Source organism: Ovis canadensis, chromosome 15 (assembly GCF_042477335.2).
Source record: "Ovis canadensis isolate MfBH-ARS-UI-01 breed Bighorn chromosome 15, ARS-UI_OviCan_v2, whole genome shotgun sequence".
NCBI classification, from domain to species: Eukaryota; Metazoa; Chordata; class Mammalia; order Artiodactyla; family Bovidae; genus Ovis; species Ovis canadensis.
In genome coordinates, this window is record NC_091259.1 from 58,883,058 (window position 1) to 58,907,001 (window position 23,944).

At 45.6% G+C, this 23,944-nt stretch overlaps 1 protein-coding gene and 1 non-coding gene across 2 annotated transcripts in view; both read right to left on the bottom strand.

Moving 5' to 3' along the window:
- Positions 1-11,692: 11,692 nt before the first annotated feature.
- The window catches only part of CLPB (ClpB family mitochondrial disaggregase), a 139,540-nt gene continuing 127,288 nt past the window's right edge, over positions 11,693-23,944 (bottom strand). Inside the window, exons 10-16 of the mRNA XM_069554581.1 lie at positions 19,620-19,664; positions 19,090-19,251; positions 13,707-13,863; positions 12,868-12,941; positions 12,580-12,699; positions 12,386-12,490; positions 11,693-11,999 (exon numbers count right to left, since the gene is read on the bottom strand). Coding sequence (XP_069410682.1) covers positions 11,751-11,999; positions 12,386-12,490; positions 12,580-12,699; positions 12,868-12,941; positions 13,707-13,863; positions 19,090-19,251; positions 19,620-19,664 — 912 coding nt within the window. The 3' untranslated portion in view covers positions 11,693-11,750. The remainder of the gene's footprint in view (positions 12,000-12,385; positions 12,491-12,579; positions 12,700-12,867; positions 12,942-13,706; positions 13,864-19,089; positions 19,252-19,619; positions 19,665-23,944) is intronic.
- On the bottom strand, positions 20,950-21,056 carry LOC138421410 (U6 spliceosomal RNA). The gene has a single exon (XR_011249491.1). It is a non-coding gene; the product is annotated as a U6 spliceosomal RNA (small nuclear RNA).

Sequence of the window (23,944 nt, forward strand, 5' to 3'; positions counted from 1 at the left end):
CTTCTCTCTCGAGATATCATAGATTGGGGGGAAGTTTTCCTGTTGTTTTCTATATTGTTTCTGCTTCACCTAGGTATCTGCCATTACTGCAACTTCTAATTCTTTGATGAGACTTCCTGGAAGGGGTACGATTTCAGTGACGCCATCACTCCAAGAGAATTCAAGTCCCTAGTGAGGTTTTATAATTACCATGCCAAAGTTTCCCTGGGTTACAGAGAAGAGATCCTATGCAATCAAAGATGCGTTTATCTGTTTGGAGACCATCAGCACACAGGCCATCATCTGTTTGGGCTTCCAAAGCTGCGTGGTCCTTCCAAGCAAAGTACAAACAAGGCCAGGCTTTGCCTACATTTTAACCACTTACTGAGATCTACATTTCTTTATGTAGATCCAAGCTTCTCTCTGATACTACAGTCCATCTTCCTGAAAAACTTTCTGTAATATTTTTGTAATCCAAGTCTAATGGTAATGAATTCTCTTAACCTGCATTTGTCTGAAAAAGTATTTAATTTTCATTTTTGAGACATTTTTACTGTCTATAGAATGCTGAGTTGACAGTTTCATTTTTTAGCACTTTATAAAGATGTCACTCTATTGCCTTCTGGGCTTCCTAAGTGACGTAGTGGTAAAGAATCTGCCTGCCAAGCAGGAGACCCGAGTTCAATCCCTGGGTTGGGAAGATCTCCTGGAGAAGGAAATAGCAACCCACTCCAGTATTCTTGCCTGGAGAATCCCATGAACAGAGGAGCCTGATGGGCTACAGTTCATGGGGTCACAAAGAGCCAGACACACTGACTGAGCACGCATGCACCAGTATTCTTGCCTGGAGAATAGCATGGACAGAGAAGCCTGGTGGGCTATATATAGTTCATGGGTCACAAACAGTCAGACAGGCATGGGCAGTCTTTAAAGATATGCATAGAAATTCTTTGCTGTTTTAGAAGATGGAGCTTAATTCCCCTCCTAAGTTCTGGAGAGAAGTAGAGATATGTTACTTTCTTTTCCAGGTACAAGATGCAATTCTTTTGATTTTTTTGTACTGAAGTTTAATTGACATAACATTGTTAGTTTCAGGTGTGTAACATAATGATTCAATTGTATATATTGCAAAAATGATCACAATATCTAGTTAACATCCGTCACCATACACAGTCACATTTTTTTTTCATATTACATCCCCATGGCTTATTTTATAACTAGAAATTTACTTTGTACCTTTGACCCCATTAAGTCATTTCACCCACCTCCCATATCTTGCCATGCCTCTGGCAATCGCCAAATTGTTCCTCTGTATCCATAACTTTTTTTGTTGTTGTTATTGTTTTTTAAAGATTCCACATATAAGTGAGATCCTCAAGGTCCATTCATGGCCCAGATGGCAAGATTTCATATTTTTAAAATGGCTAATATTCCAGGATGTGTTTATGGCTCACATTTTCTTTATCCATTTGTCCATCAGTGGACTCAGGAAGGTTATTCCCAAACCTTGGCTACTTTAGATAATGTTGCAGTGAGCATGGAGATGCATATGTCTTTTCAATATCAGTGCCCTGAAGTGGAATGCTGGGTCATATGTTAGTTCTATTTTTAATTGTTTGAGGCCTCTCCATCCTGTTTTCCATAGAAAGCTCACTTCTAATGGCAAGACTATGGTAGAAACAATGGTGTGGTACCTCTGAGACCTGGGTCACACAAGACAGTGCTGCTTCTGCCTGACTCTCAGACTGCTCTGAGGATGCTAACTGCCGCACTGTGAGGACTTTAAGCTGTATGCTTTAGTCATCAGGAAATTCTATTTCTTTAACATAATTGTCAGAAAAAGGCCCTGGATAAGGAGTTGTTATAATGGGAAGAAGCTACCAAAGATAAAATCTCAAATCATGAAATTATGCAATAGAAAGCTTATTGAGTGATTTGCTCTTCCAGCAAGCACTAGGTAAGCATCTATTCTGTGTCTAAGTTTGCCCAGAGAAGCCGCAGAAATCAAGTGGAGGGTGACCCTAAGACAGTTTTGTAATTTTAATCTTTTAAAATATGAATCCTGACTTCTTTGATATAGCTCTATCAACATGTGGTTTTGCTTTTCAAAATTAATAAACTTTATTTTTTAGAGTAGCTTTAGATTCACAGCAAAACTGACTGGAAAATACAGAATTCCCACACTTCACACCTGCTCAGCCCTGCCCCAAAGTCTCCCCACTATCAACACCAGCATCAAAATGGTACATTTGTTACAACTGATAAACCAGTATTGACACATCATTATCAACCAAATTTCATAGTTTACTAGGGTTTACTCTTGTCCATTCCATGGGTTTTGACAAATGTTTAACGTCAAGTACCCATCCTTATCATACAGAATAATTTCACTGCTTTAAAAACTCCCAGTACTTTATATGTTCATCTTTGCTCCCCACTCAAGTTTCAGGCAACCCTACATTTCTTTTTTCACTCTCTCAGTAGCTTTACCTTTTCCAGAATGGAATCATACAGTATGTAGTTCAGATTGGTTTCTTTCACTTAGTGATATGAATTTATGGTTTCTCCATGTCTTTTTCCAGAGAAGGCAATGGCAGCCCCCTCCAGTACTCTTGCCTGGAAACTCCCATGGACAGAGGAGCCTGGTAGGCTGCAGTCCATGGGGTCGCTAAGAGTTGGACACGACTGAGCGACTTCACTTTCACTTTTCACTTTCATGCATTGGAGAAGGAAATGGCAACCCACTCCAGTGTTCTTGCCTGGAGAATCCCAGGGACGGGGGAGCCTGGTGGGCTGCCGTCTATGGGGTCGCACAGAGTTGGACATGACTGAAGCGACTTAGCAGCAGCACCATGTCTTTTTCTGGCTTGATAGCTTATTTTCCTTAAAAATTTTTTTCCACGGAGAGCTATTTTTATTTTAAATAAAACAATGTGTACATGTCAATCCCAAACTCCCAATCTATCCCTCTCCTCCCGACAGCTCATTTCTTTGTAGTAGTTAAATAATATTTCACTGTCTGGATGTACCACGGTTTGCTTATGCATCTGCCAACTGAAAATATCTTGGCTGTTTCCAAGTTCTGGCAATTATGAATAAAGCTTTATACACCTTTGTGTGCAGGTTTTTGTGTGGACATGTTATTTTCAACTCCTTTGGGCAAATACCAATGAGTATGATTATAGGATTGCATGGTAAAAGTAAAGCTTTGTTAAAAAACTGCCAGACCGTCTTCCGAAGTGGCCCTACCTTTCTGCATTCCCACCAGCAGTGAAAGAAAGTTCCTGTTGCTTCGTTGTCAGCAGCTGGTGTTGTCAGTGTTCTGGATTTTGGCCATTCTAACAGATGTGTGGTGGTATTTTGCTTCTTAACTTGCATTTCCCTGATGACATGTGATGTTAAGCATCTTCTTATATTTTTATTTGCCATTGATATATCTTCTTTGGAGAGATATCTGTTCAGATCTTCTGCCCATTTTGTAAGCTGGTTGTTCATTTTCTTACTGTTGATTTTTAAGAGTTCTTTGTATATTTTGGACACCAGTCCTTTATCAGATGTATGTTTTGCAATTATTTCTTTCAGTATGTGGCTTGTCTTCTTGTTCTCTTGACCTTTAACTTTGATACATTATAAATACTTATTTTAGGGACTTCTCTGGTGGTCCAGTGGTTAAAAATCTATCTGCCAGTGTAGGGGACACATGTTTGATCCTGGTCTGGAAAGATCCCACATGCCAGGGAGCAACTAAGCTCATGTGCTCTAGGGCCCATGCTCCGCAGCGAGAAGCCACTGCAACGAGAAGCCCGTGCACCGCACTGCAGAGCAGGCCCTGCTCACCACAGCTAGCAAAAGCCTGTGTGTAGCAACAAAGATCCAGCACAGCCAACAGACAAACAAAATTATTTTAAAGGATTTTTAAAAACCAATGCATAATCTTTTGATATAAAAATTGAGATAACTCACATCATAAAATTTACCCTTTGAAAAAGCATGATTTAGTGATTGCACAAAGTTGTACAACAATCACCAGTACATAATTCCCTAACATTTTCATCTTTTCAAAAGAAGTCCTGTATCCGTTATCAGTCATTCCCATTCCCCTGTTCCCTCAGCCCCAGGCGACCACTAATCTACTTTCTCTTTTGTCTATCTAGACATTTCCTCACCAATACTTGCTATTGTCTCTTTTTATTATACCTCTTCTAGTCAGTGTGTAGAAATATCTCATGGTTTTGGTTTGCATTTCCTTGGTGGCTAATGATGTGCTTATTGGCCATTTATGTATCTTCTTTGGAGAAATGTCTATTCTGATGTCTGTTTTCCTATTTTTAAATTGTCTTTTTATTGTTGAGTTGTAAAAGTTCTTTATTTACTTAGGATACTAGATTGGCTGGAGAAGGATGGGGGTTTTGGAGGAAGTACAGTTACTGTTGATAAAACTCAGATGTGACCATGATACAAGTGACTGAGGTGGGCAGGGGCATAAAAAAATCACTAAATGTGAGCAAAGTAGCGTTTTGGATAAATCATTCATGGGAAGCTGAAGCCACCAAGAATGATGGCATGTACTGAGGAAGGGGGAAAGTGATATGGGGCCTAAGATCTTCCTTGTAGGAGGGACAGTTGTTGAGAGGTCAGTAGACAGGGCAATGACAGAAGGGCTGGAATAGTCACTTGCTGAATTAAAAAAAGCTAGGAGGAAGGATGAGCAATAACCACAGAGAAGCAGTGGGGGCTCATTTGCTGCGTCTGATGATAAAAGCAGCTTCTGTCTAAGAGGGGTACAGGGGAAGAAGCATCTTAAGGGACAGCCAGAGTAAACGATATCTTCAGGGGACAGTCAAGGTGAAAAACACTCTCTGACACAAATCACAGCAATGTTTCCTTAGGTCAGTCTCCCATGCAATAGAAATAAAAGCAAAAATAAACAAATCAGACTTAATCAAACTTATTAGCTTTCGCACAGCAAAGGAAACCATAAACAAAATGAAAAGACAACCTGTGGACTGGCAGAAGGTATTTGCAAATGATGTGACAGACAAGGGCTTAATTTCCAAACTATACAAACAGCTCATACAACTCAGTAACACACACACAAATAAAAAATAATGGGCAGAAGATCCAAACAGACATTTCTCCAAAGAAGACATACAGATGGCCAACAGGCACATGACAAGGTGCTCAACACTGCTAATTATCAGAACGGGAACCCTTCTATACTGTTAGTGGGAATGTAACTTGATACTGCCACTAAGAACATTGGAGGGTTCTTAAAAAACTAAAAATACAACTACATATGATCCAGCAATCCCACTCTTGGCCATACACCCGAAAAAAACATATTCTAATTTCTAAAGATATACTCACCCCAATGTTCATAGCAGCACTGTCTACAACAGCCAAGACATGGAAGAAACCTAAGTGCCCATCAACAGAGAAATGGATAAAGAAGATGTGGTATATAAATACAACTGAATATTACTCGGCCATAAAAAAGAATGAAGTGATGTCACTTGCAGAAACATGGATGGACCTACAGATTACTTTAGTAAGTGGAGTAAGTCAGGCAGAGATAAATATTATACCATTCATATGTGGAGTATAAGAAGTACAAACAAACTTATTTACAAAATAAAAACAGACTCACAAACATAGAAAACAACTTATGAATACCAAAGTGGAAGCATGGGAAGGGATAAATTGGGAGTATGGGATTAACAAATGCAAATTACCATGTATAAAATAAACAACAAGGATTTACTGTACAGCGCAGGGAACTATATTCAATATCCTGTAATAAACTATAATGGAAAAGAATTGGAAAAAAATGTATACACAAGTATAAACAGATCCCTTTGCTGTTCACCTGAAACTAATACAATATTGTAAATAACTATACTTCAGTAACAATGACAACAAAATGGTGAAGAGATGGCACAAACATTCCAACAAAACGCTTATATAAAAAAAATGTTATTGATCGAAGGAAGAGCTCAGGGGGCACAGGGAAATGTTCGGAAAGGGAACACTATGTGATGAGGTGATGGTACAGATGACCACTGAGGTTCAGACCTCTTGAAATTACTGTGACAAACCTGTGAGGCATACTGGGGTTGGACTGGAATGACTCTTGGAGGATGGTGGGCAAACAGTTCCAGGATTATGGTGGACGTGTGTTCCTTACTTCTGATCATGGCCCTAGAGGTGACACACTGATATCTGCCCACTTACTCCACACTGAAGGGGTGTTCCCCCTGTCCCAGGTCAGTTCCTTAGAGCCCAGCAGGTGACCCAAATCTTTAGAGATTCAGTACTTAATGGTTCTGTTATTTCATATCTAAGTCAATTAGGATCACAGTCAATTCAGTCGCTCAGTTGTGTCCAACTCTTTGCGAACTCATGAACTGTAGCACACCAGGCCTACCTGTCCATCACCAACTCCTGGAGTCTACCCAAACTCATGTCCATTGAGTCAGTGATGCCATCCAACCATCTCATTCTCTGTCGTCCCTTCTCCTCCTGCCTTCAATCTTTCCCAACATCAGAGTCTTTTCCAATGAGTCAACTCTTCGTATCAGGGGGCCAAAATATTGGGAGTTTCAGCTTCAACATCAGTCCTTCCAATGAACACCCCGGACTGATTTCGTTTAGGATGGACTGGTTGGATCTCCTTGCAGTCCAAGGGACTCTCAAGAGTCTTCTCCAACACCACAGTTCAAAAGCATCAATTCTTCGGCACTCAGCCTTCTTTATAGTCCAACTCTCACATCCATACATGACCACTGGAAAAACCACAGCCTTGACTAGACAGACCTTTGTTGACAAAGTAATATCTCTGCTTTTTAATATGCTGTCTAGGTTGGTCATAAATTTCCTTCCAAGGAGTAAGCATCTTTTAATTTCATGGCTGCAATCACCATCTGCAGTGATTTTGGAGCCCAAAAATCACTAATAGAGAAAATTGTTGAGGGTGAAAAACACGGAAATAAATCTGAGAAAACCACCTAGAACAAAGGTTCTTTTTTCAAGTTCACCATACCATCCTTTTTTGCCTTATGGTTTCTAATCTTCCCCTTACTTCTCTGAACATTTTTTTCCCTTTTATTTTCTCTAAACATTTTACACATACTTCTTTTAAATTCAGATTCTTCTGTTACAATTCTTGGAGTGCAGATTCTTCTACCGGTGGCATCTGTTGCGTTTCTTCTCCTTCTGGTTTGCTTCTTTTTCCTTTCTCTTCTTCTCCTTTGTTTGAGGGTGTTTTCCCTGTATGCTCATTTCAACAGGACTTGTTTTCCCAAAGGTTCCTTTGTGAAAACTTGGTTACAAGAATATCCTTGCTGAACAGTTTTGTGTTTGCTTCCAAAGGATTCTATAGCCCAGGACAGGCTTTTTGTTAATTTTTCATCTTGACAGTCTAGTAATACTTGGGTACTGTGAATTTGGACCACATTCTCACAAATGGCAAATGTATTAGTTTGTTTGTAGATGAGTCTTTCTACTTATAACCCTAAGTGATGTTAGACTTTCTTATATTTCCCTACTGATAAGGAGCAGTGTTTTTCTGGTCTTCATTTTACAAGGAAGTGGTCCTTTGAGACTCCTGTTTCAGTGGTGAAGGCCCAGCACTCAGCCAATAGGTAGATCCCCAGTCTCGATAAACTCTTTGACCTTGACTCACACATCCTCTGACTTCTGGGTTCCCATTCATTTCTGGCACCTTGGGACTTCCCATTTTCAGTTTCAAGTTCAATTGTGTGTCAAACGTTTTTTTGGCTACATAATATTCAATATTTCTATATTTGATGTGGGAAGGAAGTTTGCCTGGGACTACTCTGTTGTCTATTGGTTAGAAGTCACCCCAAAACATTCTGCATACTGCAATGAAAAGGTCCTTTTAAAAATACCAATATGGCTGTTTTATTTCCTTAGTATGGCATTCAAGGCACTGTGAAGTCAGGATACTTGCCTCTCTAGCATTTCCCACCACTTTCTCCTTTTCTCCAGAGTCACATACAGTCTGTGCAGTCCAGAAACAGGTACCAATGCGTCTCTTTCCATTCTCTTATGATTCTATTTATGGTATACAATGATAGTAGTTACATTTACTTATCCTCTAGTTTGCACACTCTCCAGGTGGAATTGAAGTAACTGACAGGCTACTACTTGTATCTCCTAGACTCAGAAAACAGTAGTTCTGAATTGTTTATTAATTATATAGGTTCTTTCCAAGAACGATGTCTTTTCATTTGTCAGATCATGTTCTATGCCCTTCAGTATGATTTTCCTTTTTTATTCTTAGTATTTTATAATTGTGAACAGGTAATACATTAATAAAGGTTCAAAATTCAATATAAAATTACAAAAAAATAGTTAATTTACCCTTCCATTGCTGTTTCCTCTCTACCCAATTATTGTCTCTTCTAAAATTACTTTATGTGTATGTGAGCAAATACATATACCTGTTTATTTCAGCTGTTCATAGGCCTCACTGTGAAGATCTGTGCTTGCTGCAGGGCCTACCCACCCATCCAAATACCTGGAGCAGCCATCATGTGACGGCTCTGTGTCAGCTTCTATGAACAGGACAGTGAGTAGAACTGGGTATCTGCCCTTGTGGATCTTACACTCTAATGACAAAGGCAAACAAAGAACAAGTAATGCAACTGAGCTAAGTACTGTTGAGGATGCTATGAAAGTGTAAGGCAGGGGTCCAACATCACCTACAAGGTCTAGCTGAGTCTCTAGAAGTGATACTCAAGCTTCTCAGAATCAGAGGGTCTGCTCTGTCCCTTATTCTCTTCTCAGAAAGGTGGTCATTGGGTTTTCCTGTATAAAAGCTATCTGGTTTTCAGTTACATGTCTGCTGGTCCTGGCCACAGCTGACTGAACCAAGAGACTGGCAGCCGGGCATGAGAACTTTAGCCAACAGGAGTGCTCCACACGGGATGGTCACTGACCGACTGAATTAGATCCTCTATGGGAGTCTGAACAGAAAACAGAATGAGAGAAGAAACAGAGATAGCAGGAGAGGAAGCAGCAGAGAATGAACTGTAAAGTGCTAATAATAACAGCAAGTCACAGGCCCTGTGGTACTGGATTAGAACCGTAGGCATCAATACGGACTCATGGTTAATAATATACAGATGGACAGATACAGTAATAAATTCAGTTCTGTGTGACACATGTATTAACATATACACATTTATTTATTTCCTAGCTTTGTGTGCTGAAAAGGTCTAGAAGCAATGACACTTCAGGGGCACTGAATATACCACCCTGGTTTCTAAGTACCATTCTCAAATAAGAAGAATCAGGAGTTGCTTAGAGAAATGGCTGAAGTCAGGGCTGGGACAAGAAAAGTCTAAGTAACTTTGGAACACCTTGTGGCATCAGAAAATAAGGTAATACTAAAAAAATGATGGGGCAACATTGAAACAACACAGAAGCCAACTTGAGAGCTCCCAATGGCCAAATCTAGGCCATATGAGCAATGAAATACACTCTATTAGTAGGCTACAACCCATAGACTAAAACAAACATTCATTAGTTTTACTCATAGGCAAATTATTGAATAAATGGGAGAAAAGAGACAGCTATTCCTTACAGAAGAATACCAATTAATACATATAGATGGAATAAGAAAACAATGTCATCATTAGGCAAATATAATATTAATGTTTGTTAAAAGCAAGAGCCAGTTGGGAAGATCCCCTGGAGAAGGAAATGGCAACCCACTCCAGTATTCTTGCTTGGAGAATCCCAAGGACATAGGAGCCTGGCGGGCTACAGTCCATAGCGTCACAAAGAGTCAGACACGACGGAATGACTAATGCGTTTACATTTACAAGATGGATGCTAAAATCAATGGATAAATAAGACATTTGTACAGTTTCCATCTTTCCATGAGATTCTTATTCATTTCAAAGGGAAAATTAGTAATCTTACAGTGGAGAAACTGGTATACACAACCTGAGCATGTACCACCTGCTCTGAGTTATAAGGATGGGCATAGCATCACTTGAGGGCTAATCTTGCCCAAAATGGAGACCCTCAATCTGGCATGTGAAAACAGCAGACAAACCCAAATTAAGAGACACTCTACAAATTTAACTGACCTGGAGATTTCAAAAGTGTCAAGGTCATAAAAGGCAAAGAAGGATGAACTGTCACAGGTTGAAGGAGATAAAAGAAGCACAACAAGATGCAACATGGGATCCTCGACTGGATTCTGGACCAGGAAAAGGACATCAGTGGGAAAAACGGCAAAATCTGAATGCCTAGAGATTAGCTAATAGTACCATATCATGTTAATTTCCTGGTTCTAATAATTATAATTTAATAATTTTTAACAGATGGTTGGTGAAGTTGGTGAAGGGTACATGGAACTCTACTATTGTGGGTCATTTCCTGTAAGTCTAAAATTATTTCAGAACAAGAAGTAAAAACAACAACAACACAACAACAAAACTGCTACTAATAAAGAGTGGCAGTCGCTGAGGTACAGAGCGGCAGACAGCTCCTGAGGGGCTGGATGATGCCTGCTGCAGCATCTGCTGGAGCCCATGTCCCAGCTTCCGGCTGCCCCACACCTGCCGTGTTATGATATTCCCCCATCACCTGAGGGACTGTGATTCCTGTCCCCATTTTCTGCTTCCTGGAAGAGACTTTCTGACACCAAAGGAGGGTTTCCAAAGTGGCCCTTCAGAGGAGGCTGATGGCATGGTCCTCAATGGTGGCTACTGCAGATGGTTCCCAAGGATGTACGTACCAAGCCTTGCTGTGCCCTGCTTATTAACCTGAGGCTGAACACGCCTGGTGTGTGGAAAGCCTTGGTGGATGGTGTGCAGTCCCTCTGCTTAGTGACTAACATGCAGACTGCACGAGGGAGCTGTCTATCCCATGTTCACTTAGCTAGGACCATGGTATAGACAGGGCTGAGGCAGACTCCATGGCCATCTGGGTACACCCCGACCCAAGGATCCCCCTACAGTTCTCCACTGTCTATGTTGTTGGTCGCCTGCAGGAGGCCCCGCAGAGTTAAGCTTGCTTGGTCATTTGGTGCGTCTGTCCAGACCCCGTGTAGGGTAGGGTAGTACCCAGCCTTCTTCCTAAAGATGCCCTATGCTGGCCTAGTTCCAAGGCTGGAGAGACGTGGTCTGGTCTGACTCCTGAACATGGGGCAGGGAGGAATAGTAGCTATGATATGGCAGTGGAAGGGGGAAGGGTTCCGAGAGTCCCTTCCCCTTGGAATTCTAGGGCATGGGAAAGAGGAAGCAATGGCTTAAATGCAGAAGCTCTGTGTCTGGGCCTCTGACTTCTCTGCTCCCTGTGGAGACATTCTGGGGACTCAGCAGCATGAGAGCCAGCAGAGGGTAGCAGGTCACAGCCTGGTCTCTGTCTTCTTCCAGCCAGATCAGTTCTCAGTTGCCATACTTCTGAGCTTCCAGAAAACATGATAAAGTTCCAGAGGCTCTGGGACATGAGGATCACGCTGAAGGACAGAGATGAGGGACCTCCCTCTTCTCCTTGCCGTAAAGCGGGCAGAGGAGCAGCTCCCCTCCCAGAGACCTGAGAGCACATGTGGGGCCCACAACGAAGGGGCTAGGGTGGGGCTGAGAAGGCATCTTCCAGGGGCTGTGAGGAGGTAACAGGCCTTAGGCTGGATGGAGAGGGGTGAGAAGCAGTAGGGGAAGGTAGGTCGGTCACCACGCCACAGCCAAGGGGGCTTTATTAGGTGTTGAGGGCACGTATGGGCAGGTAGGTAGATGCTAGAGGGTGTGGCACACCTTCTCAGGGTGGAGTGGTGCCTGGATGTCCAATTTGCGGGTCTTGCTGTCCTTATCGATGATCTCCAGTCGCAGCTTGGGGGGACGCCTCTCGGCCTGGGGTGAGGGCAGTTCAGGACTCTTGAGCAGCTGCTTGTCTGAGTCCTCCACAGTGATGCGCAGGGTGCAGCCCCCCGGCAGCAGGTCCTGCTCATAGGCAGCCGCCAGCTGGTTCACCACTCGGCGCTCCACCTACAGGTGGTAGGGGAAGCTGTCATCATTGCCAAAGCCTGGAGGCCCAGCTCTGTCACTTGCTGCCTGGGCAAGTACTTACTCAAAGCTTCAGTTTTTTCATCTGCAAAGGGCTAACAACATGAGCTTGCAGGACAGTACTAACAAGTCAGTACAATCAATTTCTGAGGTTCCCAGCCCCAGTTCCCTGACGCTGGTAGGAGTTCAAACTCATTTACCCTCTTGGACAGCGGTTTTATTTGATTATATTGTTTTTGGTTCTGAAGGGGCGTCTGCTCTGGGTAAGGAAAACCCCAGCCTGCCTGGACATGCTGGGAGTGCAGCGAATGGGTCTAGGGGCACCAGGGAGGGAGGTGTGGAGGTGCCTCACTTCTCTCAGGGCTCACCTCATGCTTGATGGAGCGGGCGCCATAGTGTACATTGTAGCCTTCAACCAACACGTCCGCCACCTCACGGTCCCAGAGCAGTGTGATGTTGTGCCTTTGCTTGGCCTGGGACAGGTCAGACAGCAGCATGTCTGCATGTGGCCCAGGGCTTTCTAGATGTTCCGCTCCCACCCACGGGCAGTCCCTGCTCTTACTCTCTTGGCCCAGAAATTCAACTCCTTGTTGACAAGTTGGATGAGCTCCGAGTGGCAGAAGGGGAGGAAGTAGACGATCTCATTGATTCGTCCCAGAAACTCATCTCTCCGGAAGTGAGCCTGCAGGGCCAGGTTAGGGATGAGGTGAGCTTAGTGACCCAGAGTGGGTAAAGGAATTAGTGGACTCTACTGGGGAAGATACAGGTGGGAGGGCTTCCACATCTTCACGATGGCTAAGGTGATCCCCTCCAACTCGAGTCTCCAGCAAGAAGGACAAGGAACTCTTACTTTTAGGATGGGGCGAATCACGTTTTCCTTGAAGTTCTTTGAGATGGTGATCTTGTCACTGATCTGGACGTCCCCTGTGGAGACAGAAACATAAACTGCCTGCTCCCTACACCTGGGACCTTTGGGAGCTGTGCTGCACCTTGGCTCCATGACAAGAGCCTGGTCTTGCCCCTGACAGTCTGTGTGATCCTGGTCAACATCTCAGGAGCTCTGGGCTTCGGCCTTCTCATCACCTGCACAATCAGAAGACTGGATTGCATACTTCCCAGGCCCTTCTACTGCTCATGTGTGGTAGGAACTGCATGAAGGTGGGGAGGAGAGAGGAGAAGAGTCAGGACCGAGACTTGAGTCCCAAGTTGTAAGAAGGGGGCTAGAGAGTTCAATCCTAGACAGAAGGCTGATAGATGCAGTGTCCACCCTGACACACTCCCCTTTCCAGAACTTTCCAGGGCCCACCCGTGCCCACCTCCAGGTTTCCGACCTGCCATCCCCTTGCTGCACCAAAGTGTCCCTCCCTGTTAAGTGCACATCCCTTCAGTCCCCTGAAACCATGGCCTCCTCCTGGCCCCACACCTTGGGGTGGCTCTGTCCCTGCCTCTGTCTGGAGCCCTCCTGTCACCTGAGAGGCCTGGGGCTTTCTTGCGGAAGTAGGGGCACTGTCTCTTGGCCTCCCTCCACTATCTAGTTGGGTGCTTGGTGTCTAATAACGGCCAGTGAGGGAGAGATGCCAGCCAGGACCTTCATCTGTCCCTGGGACCCAATTCCATCCTTCCCCTGGAGCAGTGTGGCAGCCGTGTCACTTGACTGTTTACCCAGAGAGCACGGGCCACATGCCATACCAAGGTTCTCGGCAATCCGGTTACGGCTCATCTCCAAAGCTTCCTGCCTCAGCTGCAGCGCATGCTGTGCTATCTCGTCACTGGCCACGTTCGAGGTCATGATGAAGATGGCGTCCTTGCAGTCGATGGTCTTGCCTTTTCCATCTGTCAGCCGGCCCTGGGAAGGAGCAGCAACTGCATGGTCAGGGAGTGGTAAGGCTGGGCACCTCTTCCAGGAGGTCTCTCCAGAACCCTCTCCCCCTGGCAGTCGGCGCTCCCTTCTCTGGGGTCTCTGAGCACTGTTCTCACACCTCGGTTTCAGTGCTCACCTGCTGGGAGAGCCACCAGGTGAGACTGCATCTGCTGCCTGGCATCTCTCAGGGCACCCAGAAGCCAGCCTGACTGTATTAGCAGCCATCCAACACACTCTCCTGGAGGCCTGCTGTGGGTGGAGCTCTGTGTTGGGGCACTGGGGACTCACTGAGCCTGACACGCTTCAGTCTAGAGTGAGGCCAGGAAACAAGCAGTCAGAATTCAGTGGGTTAGACATTATGATAAAGGAAAGGCCAGGCTGCTATAGGAGGTCAGAGCGTATTCTACAGGGCCACTGTGAAGTCCAGATAAATGAACTGAAACAGGTATAATCTCTGCATCTTTGGAGCCATCCTCTGGCCTAGGATAAAAATTAATGTTCTTCCTTTAATCAACGTGGGAAGTTGCCTTGGAATCTTTCATTTTTTTCTAGAAGTGACACAGAAGAAAACATCTTTACTAGACACAAATGCACCAAGGAAAGAGAAAAGGGGCAACAATAAAGGGACGAGACAGAAGAACTAGAAGAGTGTAGCTGTCTGGGGCCGCTCAGAGTGTAGCTGTCTGGGGCCGCTCAGCTTGAGGTGAGGAACTCTGCCCACTCAGCAAACCTCAAGGTTCTCATGGAACAATGGCACTCTGCAGTCATTTGTAAGGAAGCATAGGGGCTTTCCTCGTGGCTCAGTGGAAAAGAATCCGCCTGCCAACACAGGAGATGTGAGTTTGATCTGGGTTGGGAAGATCCCTTGGAAAGAAAATGGCAACCCACTCGAGTATTCTTGCCTGGGAAATCCCATGGACAGAGAAGCCTGGTGGGCCACAGTCCACAGGGTTGCAGAAGTGTTGGACACAACTTAGCAACTAAAACAACAATGACATATGAAAGCAATATTCAGTGCCCTGCTGAGAGGAACTGGTGGAATCTGCTGTGATGGGCACCCACGGCCACCCCTGGGGCCCTGCTGGGTGCCTCTGTGAGGGCAGGGTCTGGGTCTTGTTCTCACCAGGTCTTAGAACAGTGCCTGGCATAGAGCAGTCCTCAGCACTTGCTTGCACACTGAATCCTCACCACCCCTACAAAGAAACTAAGGCTCCAAGAGCTTAGTTTGTACAAGGTCTCACAGCTGGAACACAGTCCAGCTGAGACTCTACTGAATGGTCTCACCCCAGCACCCCTGTCTTTCACTGTATACCAGGCTCCTGGGGCCATACCAACAGTGTGGGATAAAGGAGGCTTCATGAAATTTTCTCTCCTAAATAAAAACTTCTCAGAGTTCTTCTAAATTCAATTTGCATCCTTTGATCCTGACTGGAGAGAAGCTAAGCTACTGGGTCAGGTGTGGGGAGAGGTAGACCTTCTTGGGAATTCACCGGGGTTGCAGACAAAGCATAGCTCCTGCCAATTCTGAGAGCATGGCTCTAGGGAGAGGTCACTGACAGCCTGCAGGGGCCCTGCCCTGGCCAGCGATGCTGGGCCCTGCCCTGGCCAGTGATGCTGGGCCCTGCCCCGGCCTCAGGCAACCATTCCTTCTTAAGTATGTTCCTTTCCCTGGTGGCGAGGGCCTCACTCAAGGTCAGCCCTTGCTTCTAAAGCAGATGCAAAGGCAGACTAGCCCTAGTGCTCAGAGGTAAAAAAGAAAGGCATATGCATTAACTGAGCACCTACTGTGTACTGGGCATGGTACCAAGTGCTTTTCTGCCTCACTTTACCCTGGCTCGTGGCACAGGCCTCTCAGGAAGTGTTAGCTCCAAGGGCCAAAAGGGGGCCTTGAGATCCAGTCCTGGTCACTCCCCGGTCCCAGCCTTGAGTGGGGAGAGGAGAAGGAAGGGTACAAGCAGATGTTCCTGAGCTTGGCCATGAGCTCCCCACTTCACTCCCTGCCTACGAGATACAACACGACAGATCCACTGAGGGCAGTCCTAGTTTTGGGGACCAGGTCTGCATGCGTGCGTGATGTGCCCAAGTGCGCGCGGATGACCCCACTGTGTTCGCAGTGCTCATCCCTGAGGACTGAGCGCACACACGGCTGTACTGGCCAGAGCAATAACCGGCGGCCATTTCGTTCTGAGAGATCAAAGCTCTGCTCATAACGGGGCCTGAGGATGGGTCCCGGGTGGGCAAGGGGAGCAGGTGCAGTGCATGACTGACCCAAGGGTGACTTTCAGTGTTTGCACCTCCTCCTCCGAGTCCTTGGCAACAAAATGTGTCCCAAAGAGGGAGCTGTGGCTGACCCGCCTCCCAGCTGGAGTGCACGCATGCGGGTGAGGTGTCAATGCTCACTGCAGGGTCACAGGGGCTGCTCCCCCTCTGGCCCCCATTTCTGTCCTTGAAGGGAGGCGCAGAGAGTGGGCTTCCTGGGACTTCTGCCCTATGCTGTAGGTCTGGGGTCAACTGGGAAGTGAGCTGCATTACCTCTGCTTGGTGAGAGCTTTGGTAGGGCTCCCACTTTTCTGGGCCTAAGCTTGGGAGATCTGGGATGGGTGGCTCTGAGGTGGGGGATGCACTTCTCTATGCCCCTTAGTCCTACTGATCCTACAGCAGCACTCACCACAGTGGCTGAATGGCTTTTTGCTGCCTGTCTCCCCCTCACCCCCGAGCACTGAGGCAGGGGCTGTGTCTGTTCTGCCTGTTTCCCCTCTGCCTGCCTGCACTAAACCACACTCTTCTCGTTTGCCTCCTACTCTCTGGCAATTCCCTCTGCTCACCAGACTCACCAGGTGAGAGAGCTCGTCCGTTCCTGTGGCTTGTTACTCTTTCTGTGCTGAAGCACTCCTGAGTCTACTTCCGGCGCAGACCTCTCTTGCACTCCAGACAAGCAACTTCCTAGACATCTCCATCTGGCAGTACCCCAGGCATTTCATTTTCAACACTTCCAAACCCTAGCTCCTCACCTTCCTCAGTCTGTTGCTCACCCCGCTGAGTTCCCTGCCTCAGCTGATAGCAGCAGAACCCATGGGCCACCCAGGCCAGAGACACTTCCGCTGGTCACTCTTGTCACCTCCCTGTCTCCTCACTTGGGAGTTCTCTCCATCCAATGGCCCTGCTGTAGAGCAGGTCTCCCCAGCCCTCACCTGGGCTCTTCAACAGTCTCCTTGCTGGTCCCTCTTTTTCCTTCTAGTCCATTTGCTCACTGCTGCCTACAGGAGCTTTATAAAAGGAAAATCTGATCATGCTTTTCTCTTGCCTAAAGTCTTTGAAGGCTTCTTCCTCTCCAACAAATAAATCCACACTCCTTTGCCTGGGATTCTAACCTGCCCCTGTCTATCTCACCCATCTACCTCCACCATTCTGTTCTCACCCTCCCTCATAGTCGGGCAGTTACTGAAAGGCTGTAGTCCTCTGGATGGAGCAGGCTGCCTCACACCTCTGCGCCTGCACACAAGCTGTCTACTGCCAACCCTAACATACTGAATTAAGTTAGTCGATGGGGTGTTTCCCCTGGTGCTGGGGGCTCTGAGAATGCCTGGAGAGAGACAAGGTGTCTGGGAGTTATTATTTAAGCTGTGCGTTCTGGAACTGGAGGGCCTGGGTTCAAACTCTCGATTTCCTCTTCCCGGCTGTGTGACCATGGATGAATCAGTTATCTCACTTTATCTCAGTTTCTACATTTGTCACACTGAGGTAGTAATAATGACTATCTTCATATGATTATTGGGAAGATTAAAGGAGTTCATAAAACAGTGCCTTGCACATAAAGTACAAAAATGCCAACTTTATCGCATCTCTTTTCTACCTGATAGGCAGGGAGCTCCCAGAGGGCAGGTTTGGGTCTGGTCCATAAGCTGTGTACCTGAATCCCATTAACAGTCTAGAATGGAGTGGGGGGAGTATCAGAGCACAGGTGTGGGAAACAGAATATGTGACCTTTGAAGGACTGGCCTTCATTGCTCAGTAGGAGTTCTCAGGATAGGGAGCAGATAAGAGCCTAGGAAGAGGGCAATAAAACTGGGGCAGCCAAGGATGCTGGGCTCGGAGGGGTGGACAGTGAGTGAGCAGCTGTGGGGACATTTGGACCTGGCTCTGGCTGGCTTGGTACCTGGTGTGCTATTTGGTCCAGGGGTATCCATTCCTGTATCTCATCAGTGAACCTGTGACATTTCGGGAAGCAAACCCCTTTCCATTTTCCCAGGGCTGGATGGGGCTGAGTGGAAAGGCGGGCTGGACTTGGTCTGCCCATGTGCTGGCTAACACAGCCTCTGCATGGGAGCAGAAGGAAGGCCTCACCTGGAACAGGTGGATGTCAGCCCCTCCCCTGACAGTAAGCCCTCCCTCCCCTGCTCAAGATAAGGAGAGGTACAACGGGGAGACCTGCGCTCTGGGACCAGACGTATCTTGAGACCTTTTCTGGCTCCTCTGTACAGTAGCTCTGCGGCCTTGGGCAAGTCATTTACAACCTCTTGAACTTGTTTCTACATCTGTTATAAAAGGTTTCTACCTTGCCTGGCTATTGTGATGATTAGTAATAAAGTCTGCAATGTCTTTAGCACAAGCCTACTACATAGACTGTGCTGAATAAAAGGATGCTGTTCCTCGGTCAGTTGAGAGGGAGACTGTTCTTGTTTGTGATGAGCCGGGAGCTGTTCAGGAGAAGAACGCTCCATAAGCCAGGGCACCACCATTCCACCATCACTGCAATGGTCACAGACAGCAGTAACATCACTAACATTTTAAAGAACTGGTGAAGATGATGGAAGGAAGGAGTAGGAGCCATCTGAGTAAGAAAGACTCTTGGAGCTTACTGGATCCAGCCTCCCTGTTTTTCACATGAGGTTCCTAGAGATGGAGCTGAGCTAGAACTAAAAATTCAGGTCTCACTCTCTCCTGGCACTTCTTCCCCATTCTGTCTCTTTAAAAGGGACCCTGGGCAGCCACAACATTTCAACTTTTGGGCCGTGCTTGTTTTTCCTGGAGTGCCCAGTCTGGGCCCTGGTCCAGAGAAGGGGTGAAGCCACATCTGCTAACTGACTGAATGTACACATGAGGAAGCAGGAACTTGATGAATGACTGACTCTGGATCCACAGGTCCTGCTGCTCATAGCCCCCTCATACCTACAGGTGTCCCCCAGCCAAACCCAGCCCAAGCTGACTCACCTCATCAAACAGCTGCAGCATGATGGTGAGCACATCTGGGTGGGCTTTGTCTACCTCATCAAAGAGCACCACGGCATTGGGGCACTGCTTCAGCTTCTTGGTCAGCTGGCCACCCTCCTCGTGGCCAATGTAGCCTGGTGGGGACCCGATGAACTTGGCCACCTGGTGGAAGGAAAGAATTAAGTTAGGAAGGCCTTTCCATCCTTTCAGTTTCCAATATGGGGCATGCACGGTAAGCTGGCTTTGTATACTGTTAAGACTGCCTGTTTCAACAAGGTAAGGTTATCTCTTGGGGTGGAAGAAATCCTGCTGTGATAGGAGAGCAGCTGGATCTCTTCTGTGTTTATTTTTCAGAGCAAATCTTATGCAAAACAGATCAGGGACCCCACTGTGTACATATGTCCCCAAAGGACAAATTCCAAGGCTGCTGTAATTATCTCAGGCTTGAATAACAAGTCACATCAAAATACTAAGGCAGAGTCATGTTAACAGGCTCTCCAAACCACACTTCACCAAGGACTCTCACTCACCTCATGCCGCTCCTGGAATTCAGACATGTCTAGTCTGATGAAACCCTGTGTGGAAACAAGCAGGAGTCCATTTGAAGGCACGAAGGCAGAGGGAAGGGCTAAGGAAGTGAGCATCTCAAATATCTTCCAGGCTTTCAAGCCACACCAAGCCAAGATTTGCTATCCCATTCTCATGACACAGTGTTTTCTGGCTCGTTGTCTCCTTTTCTGTCCACTCATCCCCTAAATGATTCCCTCACTCCCTACCTTAGTAAACCCAGGTCATGTCCCTGCCCTTAAACTGGCCCGGGAAGTCTTTTTTTTCAGGCTTCTACCAGGCCTGATCACCACACCATCCACTTATCACACATTTCCTGAAGGCGTCCTGTGTGTGCTGAGCACTAGAGCTATGCCTCTTCCTCTAGGAGCACCGGAGTGGGACAGGCTGATATAGACAAAGTCAGCCACCACCAGCGTGGATCATGACGAGCTGGAGGGGAGCAACAAACACCCAGACAGCTCCACGGTGCCCTCCACTCTGCAAGTCTACATGGGCACAAGTCCCTTTGCTTTAGTTTTCTTTTATTTTTCAAAGAGTGTAGTTGATTTGAAAAGCTGTTAATTTCAAGGGTACAGCAAAGTGATTCAGTTATATCCACACACAAACACACACATATATTCTTTTTCAGATTCTTTTCCATTACAGTTTATTACAAGACACTGAATATAGTTCCCTGTGCTATACAGTAGGTCCTTATTGTTTATCTTTTTTATAAATAGTATATATCTATTAATTAACTGTTAATTTATCCACTCCCCATTTCCCCTTTGGTAACTACAAGTTCGTTTTCTGCCTGTGAGTCTATTTCTACTGTGTAAATAAGGTCATTTGTATCACTTTTTAGGCTGTATAGATAAATGATATCATATGATTTTTGTCTTTCTCTGACTTACTTTATATAGTTTGATAATTTCTAGGTCCATCCATGTTGCTGCAAATGGCATCATTTCATTCTTTTTGATGGCTTAATAATAGTCCACCCCCCCTCCCCATCCATTCCTCCATCGATGGACATTTAGGTTGCTGCCATGTCCTGGCTATTGTAAATACTGCTACTATGAACACTGGGGTACATGTATCTTTCTGAATTCTAACTTCCATCATCTTCAGATATATGCCCAGGAGTAGGACTGCTGGATTATGTAACTCTAGCTTTTTTTCTTTTAAAGAATCTCCATACTGTTTTCCAGAGTGGCTGCTCCAATTTACATTCCCACCAACAATGAAGGAGGGTTCCCTTTTCTCTCTTTTTTTTTTTTTAATAAATTTTTAATAAAAAAATAAAAATAAAAAAATATGGAACGCTTCACGAATTTGCGTGTCATCCTTGCGCAGAGGCCATGCTAATCTTCTCTGTATCGTTCCAATTTTAGTATATGTGCTGCCGAAGCGAGCACGGGTTCCCTTTTCTCTACACCCTAGTTTACTTTTCTTTTAAACTAATAAATCTTATCTACAAGTTTTTACGTCATTAAAGAGCTCTCCACAACACTGCTTGCAGCCCTTCTCTCTCCATGGTTGGGCCTGCAGTGCTTTCCAAGGAGGTGGCCTCCTGGGTGAGGCCCTACCATAATTAGCCCCAGGGATAGACACTGTCTAGAGCGGGATTTGCGAGTCAACACAGCAGAACACCCTCTCCTTTTCATGAAGAACTCAGGGACTTCGGGTGTTATAAGGGCATTCAGAGGTGCCCTGTCTCTCCACCGAGATACGGGTTCCCCAGAGACTCCTCAGGCTCCTCTCCTACTGGCACCCACTGACTACACTTCTCTTGAGAGCTGAGGAACAGGGGGTGCCAAGACCTGAGAGGGAGGTAGTAATGCCTATACCTGAAATGCAGGCCATATTGTAGTTCAGCTGCTGGTCAGAAATTCAGTCTGTGAAGTATTCTAGTTTTCTCTGTCCTGTCACTCTGTACCTGGGGTATAGGGTGGCAGAAAGAGCCCTGGACTCGGCTTCCAACCCCAGTTCTCCACTGTCTGTGGCCTTGACCAGGCTGCCTCCCCTTTTAGAGCTGCTGTTTCTTCACCCTACATCCTCTCCTTGTTTCACCAGAGGCCTGAGGACAGGGCCTAACCCAAGAGGTGGGAAAGACCCCAGAGAAGTTCTTAAGGCCACGAGGGGTGATCACTGCTATCAAGCATGAAGCATTAGCCAGTAAGCATCTTCACAGGGCCCCAGGCAGCTCGGCCAAGAGAGACACAGGCTTCAGGGAGGGTAGGAAGACAGACATGGGGAAGCTGGGAGTGCAGGAGGAAATGGGCTGGAAGCCACGAGATGGACATCTGATAACAGCTGACACTCACTGAGTGCTTACTATGTGCTTGGCAATGTTCTAAGCAAGCTATAAAGGGCTTAGAATGTGTATAAGTCTAAGAGATAAGTACTATTACCATCCCCCCTTACAGATGAGAAGACTGAGTCATGGATTAAAGTAATTTGCCCAGGGTCTCAAACCGACAATCTGGCTCCAGTCTGCGCTCTTACCCTCTATACTCTATTGCCTCATATTTCCCACTCCCTCAATCAGCTGGGCTTTTGGCATCTTCATCTTAAGGGTTCTGAGTTTTGTGCCCAGAACCAGTGTCAGTCAATGTCCTACGATAACAGGGAGTATAGACTTCAGTGTTTACTTACTCTTATGTCAAGTTACTAAGTCCTTCTACTGATTTGCTAAATAACTCTGAACAAATCTCAGGGCTTGATTTTCTTAGCTGGAATAATTTTGGTTTTACATGATCTTAGTTTAGGGTTATCTAGAAGTGAGGCAACAATAATAACAATAGTGAAAGTGAAAGTGAAGTTACTCAGTCGTGTCCGACTCTTTGCGACCCCATGGACTGTAGCCCACCAGTCTCCTAAGTCCATGCGATTTTCCAGGCAAGAATACTGGAGTGGGTTGCCATTTTCTTTTCCAGGGGATCTTCCCAACCCAGGGATCGAACCCGGATCTCCTGCATTGCAGTCAGACACTTTATCATCTGAGCTACCAGGGAAGCAAGTAATAACAACAGTATCCAACATGTACTGATTGTTTACTAATGTGCCAAGAATAGTGCATAGCATTTTACATCATTATCTCACTTAACCTTCATGATAATCCAGTGAGATAGGTACCATTATTGAACCCATTTTACAGATGAGGAAACTGATATAAACAGAGATCTCAGCCAACTCCACAGAGTAGTTTAGAGCTGAACTCAGATCCCTGCTCTTGATCCCTTCATTATACTGATGCTATAACTATGGTCTTTAGAGCTCCACCACCCTACCTCAGGATGAAATCACAGGATGCTATTAAGGTTTTTTTCTCAAGGATTATTAACTCTAATAATGGAAGTTAACAAAGCTGCTCAATTCGGGAAAAACAGTGGAGTTTAATGAGAGAAAAAAAAATTCATAGGAGGTCTGATAAAGAAATTATAAAAAGGTGCAAACAGGGATTTCTCTGGCAGACCAATGGTTAAGACTTCGTGTATCCACTGCAGGGGGGCGTGGGATCAATTCCTGGTCAGGGAACAAATATCCCATATGCTGTGTGTTGTTGCCAAAATAAGAAAAAAAGTACAAGTCTTTGTGAGGTAGCCAAGTCTGGAGGTATCAGTGACTCTTTTCAAATGAGGGAACTAAGGTACGAGAAAGCCAGAGCTTGAATTTAAGTCACCGACTCCCAGGCCAGTGCTTGTTCATTGAGTGAGCCCTCCTTTACACTGGGCCCTGTAGATGACACTCCCCACACATCAGTCCTTGGATCCTGGCAACATCAGGTATCCTGGTTAGACAGCTTACAGTTCAGAACCCTCAGATTATAAAGGCATGTCTCAAACATGCCTGTTACATGGCCGGAGAATGTATGTGCTAAACACAGATGTTGTAATGAGCTGATACACAGGGCTGGTGAAGGTAGGAGTTTTATAAAAGTACCAACTCTGATTTAAAAATAAAATATATGGATGATGATACTGGGATTCTCATGCCCCTCGTCTCCCTATGTGACACGAGGACAAAAAGGACAGGTTTACAATCTAGTCTTTTCTTGCAGCAGAGAACAATGGTATTGAGAGAATAGTTGATAGACTGGATTCTCGTTTTACTTCTTCCTCTAATAGGTGATCTTGGGCCCTTAACGTTGCAGGGTCTCAGTTTTCTCATCTGAAATGTGGTTCTAATTTGGCATTTAAGCTATTTTCCTTGTAAGATCAAATAAGACAGTAGATGGGAGGGCTGTGAAAGGACCGAGTGTTGGATAAATATGAGACAAGGGATCAGGTACTTGATGGGTGTT